This window comes from Eleutherodactylus coqui, chromosome 4 (genome assembly GCF_035609145.1).
Source record: "Eleutherodactylus coqui strain aEleCoq1 chromosome 4, aEleCoq1.hap1, whole genome shotgun sequence".
Classification (NCBI taxonomy): domain Eukaryota; kingdom Metazoa; phylum Chordata; class Amphibia; order Anura; family Eleutherodactylidae; genus Eleutherodactylus; species Eleutherodactylus coqui.
In genome coordinates this window covers 145,214,423-145,227,661 of record NC_089840.1, presented here as the reverse complement: position 1 = coordinate 145,227,661, position 13,239 = coordinate 145,214,423, and the positions used below count along the sequence as shown (strand labels likewise).

Genomic DNA, 13,239 nt, shown 5'->3' with positions numbered 1-13,239 from the left:
ACTCAACAATCTAGGCCTCGCCTGTTGCCTTGCTTTATCTGACAGTCACAATAAAGCCCCAAAGATTTTTTCAATACCTTATATTTCACACAAGGTAGGCACCTCATTCACAGCTAAATAAATGTATTTCAAATTCATTAGCTATGACGGTCTTCATTGGATGAGTATTTTTTACTATATTTGACAAGATACGCGACTAAAACGAAAATGTTTTACTTTTTGGAACAAATGCCCAATTTTTGTAGAGCTGTACCTCTGAAAGTACTGAACGTATGGAGGGAGCAAATTTAATCTACTTTAAAATGTGTAATTTTTTTTTCTGTCAAACACATACTTTAGAAGATATTGAGCAAAAAGTGAAGAAATTGCAAGAATTTCACTGTTTTTTGGGGTATTGCGTAGCTCGCCCAGGTCTTTTAAAGCTGCAACTTGGTTTCTTACTATTGGCATACGTCCTAACAACATCTAAAAAAAATTAGAACTACATGACTTTTTGCAGAGTCTGATTGTATAAATTGACTGGACTAACACAGCCTGTGGAGAAAGAAACTGTTTTACACATGCTTGTCCTGTTGAAAAGCACCTACAGCAGGAAGTAACATGATCACAAGGTGGGTTGCACTTGGGTGCTCGGGGCAACAAACTCTTTTGAACGGCCGCACTAGGGAAAGCACTGTCACTTGGGTTTGGCCTCCCTGCTGCTGACGGCGCAAAGAGGTTAAACAGTTTGGGGGCTCCTGGCTTCTGGCCCGCCGCATCTACAATTCGGGGGGTTCCAGCTTCTGACCCGCTGCAGCTGCCACCGGTGAAGGAACTTTCTCCTGGGGCTGTGCGGCAGCAGCAGTGGCGGCTGCTGTATGCCTTTTCTATTACTGTTTAGTGGCACTGCAGGACCTGCTGCTAAACACCCTGTGCAGCCAATCTGGTACAGGGGACGTCACCCCCTCCCCCCCCCATATGTCAATCTTGACTCCACCCGGAATCCCTGGTGGCGTCAAGATGCAATAATACCGGACTACTCATAGTAGTCCTGGTTATTCATGAGCTGCAGGCTAGTTACACCCACACCGCCCTCCAGCTAATGATTGTCTGCTGTCTGCTTATTACTGTTAATGGAGAGGGCTGCCACTTATTTGCTGGAAGGTGGGGTGAGAGTGGCTAGCCTGCAATTCATGAATATGCAAGACTAGTCCTGTGTCTGAGTGATACAAATAAAATGCAAGTTTCTCCAAAACTGCTACACAGATCCACACAGCAGACCTATCGCTACAATCAGTGTGACGGAGTATCTTATGGTGCTCTGAGAGAGGGGTGCAAAAAGATGGTGACAGATTCCCTTTAAAATGCTATTGACCCGATCATCTTTGTGAGAATACCCCTTTGAGGGGAGAGTCAGCAGATAGGCTGTGGGACACCCTGGCTTAGGCACTCTGTTACTGCTCCCCCTATGCTTACACCCTTGAGCTCTCTCTATATATTACATCTGGTAGTTCTTTTATGGAAGTGGACCTATTATCACATGCGAGTGACACAACTTCTGAATACAGTAAGTAAAGTTATTTACCACGTGACTGGAAAATAAACTGCCTTTCAACTTTTTTTTCCCTTCATTTTATATTCGTTTTAGCTTTTTTTTTCTACAATTTTTCTTCTAGATGCTTCCATGCTGAGGAAACCACTCCAAAAACTGCAGTCCCATCCCTTCCGCCCAATCATTCCACTTGTTGCCAGGATATCTGATCAGAATGCTTCAGGAGCGCCCTCTATGACACTCCGTGAAAAAACACGTCTTGAGAAATTCAAACAGCTGCTCTCCTGTTCAAACATCGACCTTGGTGAGGTTTTCTGAGAAATCTTTCTGAAAAGCTTTAAAGTATTGTAAGAGATTTGATTTAGAGACCATTTAGGAACTTAGTCATCCTGGTCACAGAAAAATGTCAGCCCACCATGTGGATGTTAGGATTTCCAAAGTGGACGATGTTAGAGCTGGTAGAAATATCCACACAGTGCACTCCTCAATCCGGGTCTTGAAGAAAAATGGCTAGTAAAGACTACGAAAAATGTTCCAGCACAACTAAAAAATTAAAGAAAACTTTATTGGAGAACGATAAACACAGGATAATAGGACTATGAATAAGGACAGGCTCACACAAGCATAATTTTATTGCATATTACGTAGTGAATGGAGTCAATGAAATTACACTGATTTTCATTGACCCACTCACAGTAGCGTGTGGTTTTTTTTTTTTGCGTATAATACGCGAGTGGAAAAAAGCTGCATTTTGTATTTCACAGCGTAATACACGCAATATGGCCCTATTCTCTATGGGAAAGTAATAAATTTTGTACGCACAGAATTACATTGCATATGTGCGGCATTTATACGCAACGTCACTAACACTAACGTAACGGGAAGAAATTTAAAAAAGTCACTGTGCATGACAGTGTGCGTGAGATGCGCTGTCATGCGCAATGCAAACTCACTATCGTATATAGCGATATGTCTGCTCTCATAGCGGTAAAACACTGCGTTACATATGCACACAAGTGTGAACCGGTTCTAAGACTCTTTAGCTGAAACGTGCAGGTATCTTTATGTAGCGCTACCATCTGTTTTTATTACTTCCAATAAAGTTAGTTATTTTGAATTGCACTGGAACCTTTCGTACTCAATTTTTTTTTTTTTGCTGCCAGTGGAGCTATGTGAGGTATTTATTTTTATGGGAGTTCTAGTTTCCATTGGTACCATTTTGAGGTCTCTGTAACTTTATGATCCATTTTTAATTTTTTTATTTTTCGCTTATTTATGGTGTGGTATAAATAACATGGTGCCTAAGGCTGAAGGGAAGGAACTTGTTGTTTGTATAGCGCCAACAGCGCTTTCAGGTAATTTATTACCCCCCAGCAAGCTGGGTACTCATTTTACCGACCTCGGAAGCATGGAAGACTGACTCAACCTTGAGCTGGATATCTGAACCATGCGGGTATTCAACCTGCAACCTTCAGGTCGTGAGTGAGAGCTTAGGACTGCATTTTGCTGCTTTAACACTCTGCACCACACAAGGCTGAAAAGACACAGGTCCATCCAGTTCACCCTGTTACCCCTTTCCACCTTCCTCCCTTAATTTCGATTCAGAGGAAGGAAACCCAATGAGGTACATTACAATTTCCTCATTTTAGGAAAAACCTTTCCTTTACAACTCCAATCTAGCAGTCGGAATAATCCCTGGCTCACCGACCCTTCTGAGTAATCTGTGATATAACATGTAACGTTGTATTCAAGCACCTCTTGTACTCTTTTAGTGAGTCCTCAGGTAGAGCGTTCTATAGTCACACATTTCTTAGAGTAAAAACCCCCTTCTATGTTATGTTGAAAACTTCTTACATCTAGATGTAAAGCGCCCCCTTGTTAGTCATAGTGCTTAATTGTCTTTTTTAAATATTTTGTTAGACTCTGTGAAGGGAAGGGTCTGATAGACTGGCATGCCTGGAGGCCTTGATCGAACCCACAGCTGTCATGGAGGCCCTTTGGCACACTCTTCCACCTACCCATCCAACCAGTCACCCGCTTACAAGCCACAATCGGTATTGATTGCCGTATGTAAGGGGTTAAAACGCCAGGCATGGAGGCTTCTCAACTCCCTGTCTTTAGAACATGGTCCCAGCTGTAGTTTGATAGCTAGGACCTGTTCCTTTCTGGCATGAAATTCCCATGCCAGTTTTAGGTTGGCTGTCATAAAAATCCAGTGGCCTAGCCTATATCCCCTTAGTGACCACCATACAAAACGTATATGTCTGGGCACTAAGGGGTTAAACGTTCGTACATTAATTTGTATGGATCATTTGATCAATATTAGCGGAGGGGGGAGCGTAATAAGCTGAATTGGTTGGATGTTTATGGATCATTTGATCAATATTAGCGGAGGGGGGAGTGTAATAGGCTGAATTGGTTGGATGTTTATGGATCATTTGATCAATATTAGCGGAGGGGGGGGGGGCGTAATAGGCTGAATTGGTTGGATGTGTCTTTTCAGCCTTAATATTATGTTACTATATTTATACCACACAATAAGTATTAAAAAAAAAAAAGTGCTGCGTGGTACGGAGTGAAATGGGGCATGTAGTCCATTGACTACATATCACGTGTCCGTGCATCGCACACGTAATACACCGTAAAAACAGTCGTAGGCATGAGGTCTTATTCTCAGGTGACAAAGAAAACCTAAAGGATGTAGCTGCTGTTAGTGACACATTATTTTCTTCCAGATGAACTACGAAAATGCAGCTGGCCTGGGATTCCGCGGGACGTTAGGCCAATCACATGGAGACTTCTATCGGTAATTCTAGTTCTTGCCCCCTCTTTCCCTGTTAATGGTATTTTTAGATTTCCTAGTTTCTTATATATTCATTGAGTTCCTTTCCACTGTGACTGTTCACATAAAGTACATGAAGGGTAAAGGGAATATTAATAGGGTGTTGATTATAACACTCTGTAGAAATAATAGAATCATGCTAATAGTTCTTTGATGTAAAGCCTCAGGACGATGTAAGAATGCAATCACTGACCTATTAGCTGATGGAAACATGTACGATATTCCCTGCAGTGCCTAGAAGTAGCCTTCCGTCTCCGTTGAAATGAGTACTTTATGTTGAGCAGCCACTTCAGTTGAGTATTTGTACAAAATGGTCCAGGTTTTCTTTGTGGGATTGTTAGGGTCTTGTTGGGATGGATATCGATGGCAGAATCGATAAATATATTCTGGAATCCCAAATGCTGTGCTGACTAATCTTAAATATATATTTCCATCAGAGCTCTATTTTCTGTTACAGCGCTTCAAATACCTGGCCTTTCCTTCAGAGTCATAGAATTAATGGCTTCGTCTCATAAGAACATTATAGTATATTACTAGGATATGCCATGACTTCACCAGGCGCTATGCATTACCTGCAGCTTGGCCCCATTCACCTGAATGGGGCTGTAATACGGCTCTGTGTACAGTGCCTGAGCGAAGGCAGCTTTCTATTGATTGCAAAGATGTAAATGGCAACCTCTACAGACGCGTAAGTACGTCATATCCTAATAATATGCCATGTTTTGCTATCATGGAAAACGATCAGGGTTTATTCACACCAGGTGGATTTTCTGCAGGGAATTCTGCTCTACTTGGTGCCGATTTGCTTCTGATTGGGTGGAAAATCTCCATCTTCTCCCCACTGCCCTAAAGAGTCTTACCTGCTCCACCGCTGGTTTCCTAGCCTCCAGTGATGTCTTGACCCATGTGACTGTTACAGCCGCTTATTGGCAGCTGTGGTCATGTGTCTATATGAGCATTCATCCCTGGTGGCCGGCACGCAGAGACTGGTAGAGGAGCCGGCCTCTACCGAATTGGAGACGGAGAATATAATATACTTCTATTTATTCCGTCTTACAAAATGTTCCTTCCTGCTTTTGTGGTTGTCTGGATAATTCTTAACAATTTGGGTTTCCTATGAATTTTGTCTTCCTCCATTAAACTTCACTGGAAATCTGTGTACAGTGCGCGCCCCTGATGACTGCAGAAGATGGCGAGAGTTTTAGTATTTCATTTTTTCCATCATACCAGAAGATTGAAGCACAATAAAGATGCAATAAGAAGTTTACAAGCATCGGGTGAAGGAAGTCCTATCTGTTTTGTGCATTTACACGCTGGCCTGGAAGTAGTTGGCACAAACTGGTTTATATCCTATGCTTAGGGTGTCGTCATGGCAACACTGTAGTGATGGCTGCTGACATCATTAGCAGCCAATCCTGACTGTCTCCCAGGGGTCTAATGGAAGCGGTCCTGCCCAAGCGATCGTTGTGATTGGTCGGTCAGTGTAGTGTTCGTTTAGCATCTGTTCTGTCGGGGCATAAAAAACAGGTGCTGTTGTCTTTCCTTGTGGAGTTGATACATCAGCGTGCACTGTGCCTCAGTACATTTTTGATTGTACATCCAAACTACGTCCTGCTGGTAGGAGGTTAACTGCGGAGGAGGCGAATGCAATTATTTATCGAGACAAACTCTGCTAGTGAGGATGACACCGCTTTCCTTGCTTTTAACCCCTGAGATGGGGCCCAGGGACTGCCACTGCAGAGGCCCCTGATTCATCTGATCCTACATAGGTTACCCCTGAAAATGTCAGACCCCTGACTTTATTGGGAACTTAGAGATACAATTTACTACAGCGGGGCTCAGAGGGTGGACTTTCAGTTTTTTGGTTTTTTTACTTGTTTTTTTGCTGGATGAGTTTATTGCCCACGTTGTTAAACTAATTTTATATGTCCAAAATTTTATCCAAGAAAACCCCAACTCTAGTTTTGCTAAAACCCACAAATATACCCCTGTGGATGCATCAGACATGACATTTTGGAGTCTTGTATTCTGTTTGGGGCTAGTAAAAGAAGTCACACATTAGGGCCCACTGGAGCACGGATGTTTTATACTACACCCCAATATTTCGCATGGTTAGGTCAAGGACACATTTAGGCTGCCTGTCCACGAGCGTTGCAGAACCCTGCGGCGGATCTCCGCGGCCCAGGAGCAGGAGCCTGCAGACGGATCTCCGCGGTCAGCCTATCTGACAGATAGGCTGACCGCAGCAATTCGCAGCATGCTGCGATTTGCTGTCTGCGAGCGGAGAATTGCTATGATTTTCTGCTCGTGGACAGGGGGCAGCGCTTTCCATAGCAACGCTATGGAAAGCGTGCATTGCGGTCCCCGCAGCCGGATTATCGCCGCGGGGAATGCAATCCAAAAACACCCGTGGACAGGCAGCCTTAGAAGTAATCCTAAAATTCCTGCAATATATAATGACAATACACAGCGCCCACCCAGCGATGACCCCAATTATGAATTCTTGTATAAAATCAGGCCGGTAATGGAGCATTTAATGCTAAGTTTACCCAAGGGTAACCCCGGAGAAGAACATTTCTGTAAATGAGTCCTCGGTAGATTTCAGAGGGAAGCTTTGATTCTGCCAGTATCTGCTCGGTAAGACAATACATGGCATGAAAATGTAGAAGCTGTGAGCTGTGTGAGAGCACATCAGGGGACACCCAGAAGTTCCGGATTTATGAAGGAAGAACACCAGAATTAAGCTCTCAGAATGCCCCCTTGCTTGAAATTACAGGAAAAATTGTACTGGATGACATTACATCAGTGTTTCCCTATTCCAGAACCTTGGTGCAAGGAAAACTGTGGCATGTGGCACTGTTAGAAAAAAAAAATCAGAAAAACCCTGAGTCGCTGCTTGCGCAAATTCTCAGGAGGGGCGGGAGATGGGCAATATGCAGCGACAACGTATTGTGTGTAAAGTGTGACAAGAGGGATGTCCTTACATTGAGCGCAATGCACTGCCATAGCAGTACCCCCTGCCCAGTACGAAGTACCAGTACAGAGACCCCCAAGCAGACTGTGTCCCGGACTACAATAGGTACCTGGGAGGGGTTGACCTGTCAGATCAAGTACTCCAATGTGTACAATACACTGCAAAAAACAAGGGTATAGTATAAAGAACTAGCTGCGCATGTCATACAGGTAGCGCTGCATAATGCCTACATGCCATATCATGTGTCTGCCAGAAGAGAATATTTCTTGAATTCCAGGAAGATGTCATCAAATGCCTAATATTTGGGGATGAGGACAGGCAGCGAGGCCACACGTACCATTTTCCGAGTCACCAGCTTACAAGCCACGATTCCTATTGATCGCAGGATGCAAGAGGTTCAAACACCAGGTTTCTCAACTCCTGTCTTTACAACATGGTCCCAGTTGTGATCTGACAGTGTCCATTATACCACACAATAAACAGCGCAAGTGACGGGATTGTTCTTTAAAACTGATATTTATGTGCTGTAGGCCAAAATGGCTAAACCCTTAATGACATGGCCTAAGTTATTCACTTTCTTTATGTGACGTGAGGGACTTGTCTAGCACTCAGCATCCATCCTGTGTATGTGTTAAAAGTTTTCTGACGGTAGTGTGATTGAGTTTTTTCCCTTTACTGTCCATAGGGTTATCTTCCTGCTATTAACGAAAGGCGCCAAATGATACTTCAGAGAAAACGTGCAGAGTATTTTGGTTTTATTGAACAATATTATGATTCCCGAAATGAAGAGCATCATCAGGATACGTATCGACAGGTATGGAGTTTTTAAAAGTACCCCCTTTTCATTATATTAAAGTCCAACTGTTGCCTTTTCACATAGAAGCACAACTGTGCAAAACACTAAGGTTTAACCCCTTGAGTGGCGGGTTTCCTACCCCCCTGTCGTGCCCATCAGGGCAGGTTTTTTTAAATGGGCCAATCATTTAATTTCAACTAATTTTGCAGTCGCGTTCCAAGAGCCATAACTTTTTCATTTTTCCATTGACACTGCCATATGAGAGCTTGTTTTTTGCTGGAGAAGTTGTACTTTTTGATGGCATAATTTCTGGGTATATATAATATAATGTATTGCATAACTTTTGGGAAAAAATTTGTAGGGATATTAGGGGGAAAAAAAGTGATACAAGTTTAAATCGCCCTCCTTTTGCCAGATCTATAATAAAAAAATCTAAATCATAAAAGAAAAATACATATTTGGTATCGCCGCATCCGTAAATATCTGATCTATCAAAATAGTGCATTATTTACCCCCACGGTGAACGTAGTCCAAAAAAAAAATAAAGAACGCCAGAAATGCACTTTTTCAGTCACCCTATCTCTCAGAAAAAATGCAATAAAAAGCGATCAAAAAGTCGTATGTATTCCAAAATGATACCAACGTTAACTACAGGACGTCCCGCAAAAAATGAGCCCTTGCTCAAGTACGTCGATGGAAAAATAAAGTTATTGCGCGTAGAAGATGCAGCAGAAAATAATTTAAAAAAATTAAATGTCTTTGAAAAAAAATTATATGGTACTTTAAATGGCACCATTGAAAAATATAACTCATTCTGCAAAAAACAAGCCCTCGTACAGCGACATCGATGGAAAAATAAAGGATTTAGGATTTTTTAAACGGGGGGGGGGGAGGAAAAAAAGAAATGGGGAAAGAAGAAAAAAAGGGACCGTTTCATTAAGGGGTTAAATAATGTACTAACTTCCTTCTCTGTGTCATTACAATGCAGGGATACCACATGTGTAATTTTATTTTTAATTTTCCACAAAGTAAAGGGAGACAAGTGTTTTTTAATTTTATTTATTTATTTTTTTTTATTTTTTTTTTACTTTTTTTTTTTTTAATTTTTGTCCCTTTTAGGGGACTTCCACAGAGACCCATCAGGACGCCCTGATCACATTCTGGAGGGGGTTCCATGGTGACAGCCCTTTACATGCTGCAGTCACATACACTGCAGCATGTAAAGGGTTAACACAGCAGAGATCAGAGGTTATCTCTGATCTCTGCTGTAAGAGCTGGTACCTAGCTGTCCTCTGACAGCCAAGCACCAGCTCTCCCTGCAACAGAGACCATCGGCTTGCTTCTGACAAGCCGATGGTCTCTATAGCAACCTGTAAACAAAGCAGGACATTAGAAGCAGGAGATTGCCGGTATATCGGCAATATCTTCCTGCTTCTCAATGTCCTGCTTTGTTCTCTGTGTGGGTCTGTGCAGGCAGAGCACACTGTCACAGCTTGTGGCATTGTGCTCTGCAGCTCCCATAGCGATACATAGCCCGGAAATCTTCCGGGCTATATCGCTATGAGCAGTGGAGCTCGTCCCGGAAAATTTCCAGGCGTGCCACTCAAGGGGTTAAAGGGCATTCTAATAATCTGAAGTTTATTCCCTGTCCACAGGATAGAGGATAACGTGGCAATCGGTTGGGGTCTGACCGCTAGAACTACCACCGATCAAAAGAGATCACCCTCGACGTGTCCCTGAATTTTGTGTATTTTTGTGCCTCATGAGTGCAACCGCGTAATTCTCTGCAGTGAGATTGTCCGGAGATTGCTGAGCACTTAAACTTTATCTTTGGTGGTCCCGTTGAAGAGAGTGGTGCTCATGAGTGGCCAAAACTTTCCATATTTTAGATCAATTCAGTCTTCATTTCTGTAATATCTGCACTTTTGCCTTGTAGATTCATATTGACATTCCAAGGACTAATCCTCTAATACCATTGTTTCAGCAACCATTAGTTCAAGAAGTGAGTTAACTACTTTTATTATATTTCTTCAATGTACACACAGTATTTTGGCTTCTGAAACACCCAGAACATATTGTCATGGATAAGTCACTTGCAGGAAAACCCCTTTAAGATGCCCACAAAAGACTGCAGTCAGCAAATGTTTAGCCAGCAGTTCTCTCCCGTAAACTGGTGCACTTGTATCACAACGCTTGTAAGGTTATGCATGTCTAACATGTTCTATTCACAACATGGCTTTGAAGGTTGCTGCATTCACCTTACCATAGGCTGAAATTGTTGACCATTTGCAAGATTTTGCTCAGAAATCCAGAAATTAATTATAAAAATCAACTCTGCAATATATAACGCAGAAAAATGTGTTTAGAAGTAAAATACCCATTTCCTAAACTCGCTTGCACGGCTTTGTAGCTGTTTTTTGAGATCTAGTGTATATAGATGGAATATATCTTTACAGATGGGGTCGTACTATAGATGGCAAATGACACAAGTCTTCCATATATAATCTGTATTTGAGCCTCTTTAACTTGAGGAAGACGTATTAAAAAAAAAAAAATAAGGGCGAGCTTGATTGTTTGAAGCAAGAACGATCTGTAGATTGCACTGTTGGTAGGATCAGCTCTAGGGTCCTGTATACTGACTTGGTAGAACATTACACATTATTCTCTGATTTCTTACTAATTGGTGTCTGTGTCATCACAATGAATATATACATTTTATGTTCTCCCGTCATAACAGATCTTTGAGAGAATCCTGTTTATCTGGGCCATCCGGCATCCTGCAAGTGGATATGTCCAGGGAATCAATGATCTCGTCACTCCATTCTTCGTAGTGTTTTTGACAGAGCATGTTGGTAAGGATGCACTAATTATATTTCACTATGTGTTGCCATGCTTGTATGTTTTGTGTTAAGGTAATAATTAGCCCCCTGGCAACATTCCTCAATGGTCATAAAATGGTAGAGTTGGAATGGTCCTTCTGGGCCATCGGGACCTTTAGGGTCATCGGGTCCAACCCCCTGCTCAATGCAGGATTACTAAATTATCCCAGACACATGTCTGTCCGGCCTCTGAACACTTCCATTGAAGAAGAACTCTCCACCTCCTGTGGTAACCTGTTCCACTCATTGATCACCCTCACTGTCTAATATCTAATCTGTGTCTCCCCCCTTTCAGTTTCATCCCATTGCTTCTAGTCTTTCCTTGTACAAATGAGAATAGGGCTGATTCCTCTGCACTGTGACAGCTCTTCAGATATTTGTAGACAGCTATTAAGTCTCCTCTCAGCTGCCTTTTTTGCAAGCTAAACATTCCCAGATCCTTTAACCGTTTCTCAAAGGACATGATTTGTAGACCACTCACTACCTTAATAACTTTTCTCTGAGCTTACTACAGTTTTGTCATTTTTTGAATTTGGATACCCAGAACTGGACACAGTATTCCAGATGACGTGTGAATAAGGAGGAGCAGAGGGGGATAATTACCTCATGTGATCTAGACTCTATGCTTCTCTTAATACATCCCAGAATGTATGGAGTTACTTTTTATATAGTTTTATTTATATATATATATATATATATATATATATATATATATATATATATATATATATATATATATATATATATATATATATATATATATATATTTTTTTTTTTTAAAGGTTTTTTTTTATATACAGACACACTGAAGGTGATGAAATTCAAGTTTATTTACATTTTTCATTCCGGTGCTGGACTGCCTTTGGCCTCAATGACTGCAGTAACTCGCTTAGACATGCCTTCCACCAGATTCCAATAGATGTGTAGTGGGATTTGCCTCTGTTCCTCGTAGAGCGTTTCAAATGTTGGTGTGGGAGCATGGTTGTGTCCGAAAGATGCTCGGTGGGATTGAGATTCGGTTTTTGGACTGGCCAATTAAGTTTGCAGATGTTCTGCTCCTCAGACCAAGCCTCAACACTGCGTGTTATATGACATGGTGCTCAGTCATGTTGGTAGAGGCACTGAGCGATGGCAAAGAATTGCCACAGGGTAGGTAATACCACATTGTCTGACATATCTCTCTACCCATTGACGTTGAGGGTAAACTTCACTATAACAAATAGCCTTAGTCCTTCCTCCACCATAACAGAACCTCCTCCAAACTTCACTGTTGGGACAATGCAGTCACGTAAAAATTGCTGTCTGCCTCATTGGGTAAGTTAAATTTAAAAAAACTAATTGTGTATGGGGTATTTAGGCCCCTCAAAGCCTCTTCAAAACTGAAATAGTTCGTACAAAAAATAGACTTTTGGAGAAGTTCTTGAAATTTGAAGAGTTGCTGCTCTTCCTAAGCCTTGTACGGTCTTAATAAATTACATCAACTTTTATTTTGGAATCCGTTTTTAAACCTCCGTTTTACAATATACTGCATTCTGACTATCTGTATTACAAGAAAAATTTTTAAAATCTAAGACATGCAATTTGCTCCAAATTTACTCTAAATTTCGGATTTTTTAAAATAAACTCTAAACAAATTGATCAAAATTGATCACTATCACAATCTCCAAATCATCTTGATTAGTAAAAGAATTCAAAAATTGCCACATAGTGATATATGTCAAAAATGAAAAATTCGGCAAAAAAAGGGGTTAGTGCAGCTTTTTGGGGGGGTGGAGGGTTTTCGGTCTGGTGTGTATTGTGCATCAACTAGTCGACAAGTGTCTTTTTTTTTTTTTTTTGTTTTTGTTCACGGTTTTAGAAGATGATGTTGAAAACTTTGATGTCGGTACGCTCTCACCAGAGACGCTGAAGAACATCGAAGCAGATAGTTTCTGGTCAATGAGTAAACTACTAGATGGCATTCAGGTAGGATACTTTTATATATTCAAAATAAAACCACATTGCACTTTTGCTGTGATGTTTTCACCCCTTTAATTTAGAAATCCTAACCTATAGCATCTCCTGCCTGCTGTTCCTATTGACCTTGTGTTTGTGTTTTTAAGGATAACTACACATTTGCTCAACCTGGAATTCAAAAAAATGTGAAGGCCCTTGAAGAACTTGTGAGCCGAATTGATGGTCTGTTCATAATATCGCTGAGTTATATCTGATACCATA

General features: G+C 41.5%; 1 protein-coding gene across 1 annotated transcript in view; it reads left to right on the top strand.

The window, feature by feature from the left end:
• TBC1D22B (TBC1 domain family member 22B) overlaps positions 1–13,239 on the top strand; it is a 59,846-nt gene that overhangs the window by 34,821 nt on the left and 11,786 nt on the right. Inside the window, exons 4-10 of the mRNA XM_066600239.1 lie at positions 1,656–1,835; positions 4,267–4,337; positions 8,033–8,161; positions 10,080–10,145; positions 10,881–10,995; positions 12,881–12,987; positions 13,125–13,200. Coding sequence (XP_066456336.1) covers positions 1,656–1,835; positions 4,267–4,337; positions 8,033–8,161; positions 10,080–10,145; positions 10,881–10,995; positions 12,881–12,987; positions 13,125–13,200 — 744 coding nt within the window. The remainder of the gene's footprint in view (positions 1–1,655; positions 1,836–4,266; positions 4,338–8,032; positions 8,162–10,079; positions 10,146–10,880; positions 10,996–12,880; positions 12,988–13,124; positions 13,201–13,239) is intronic.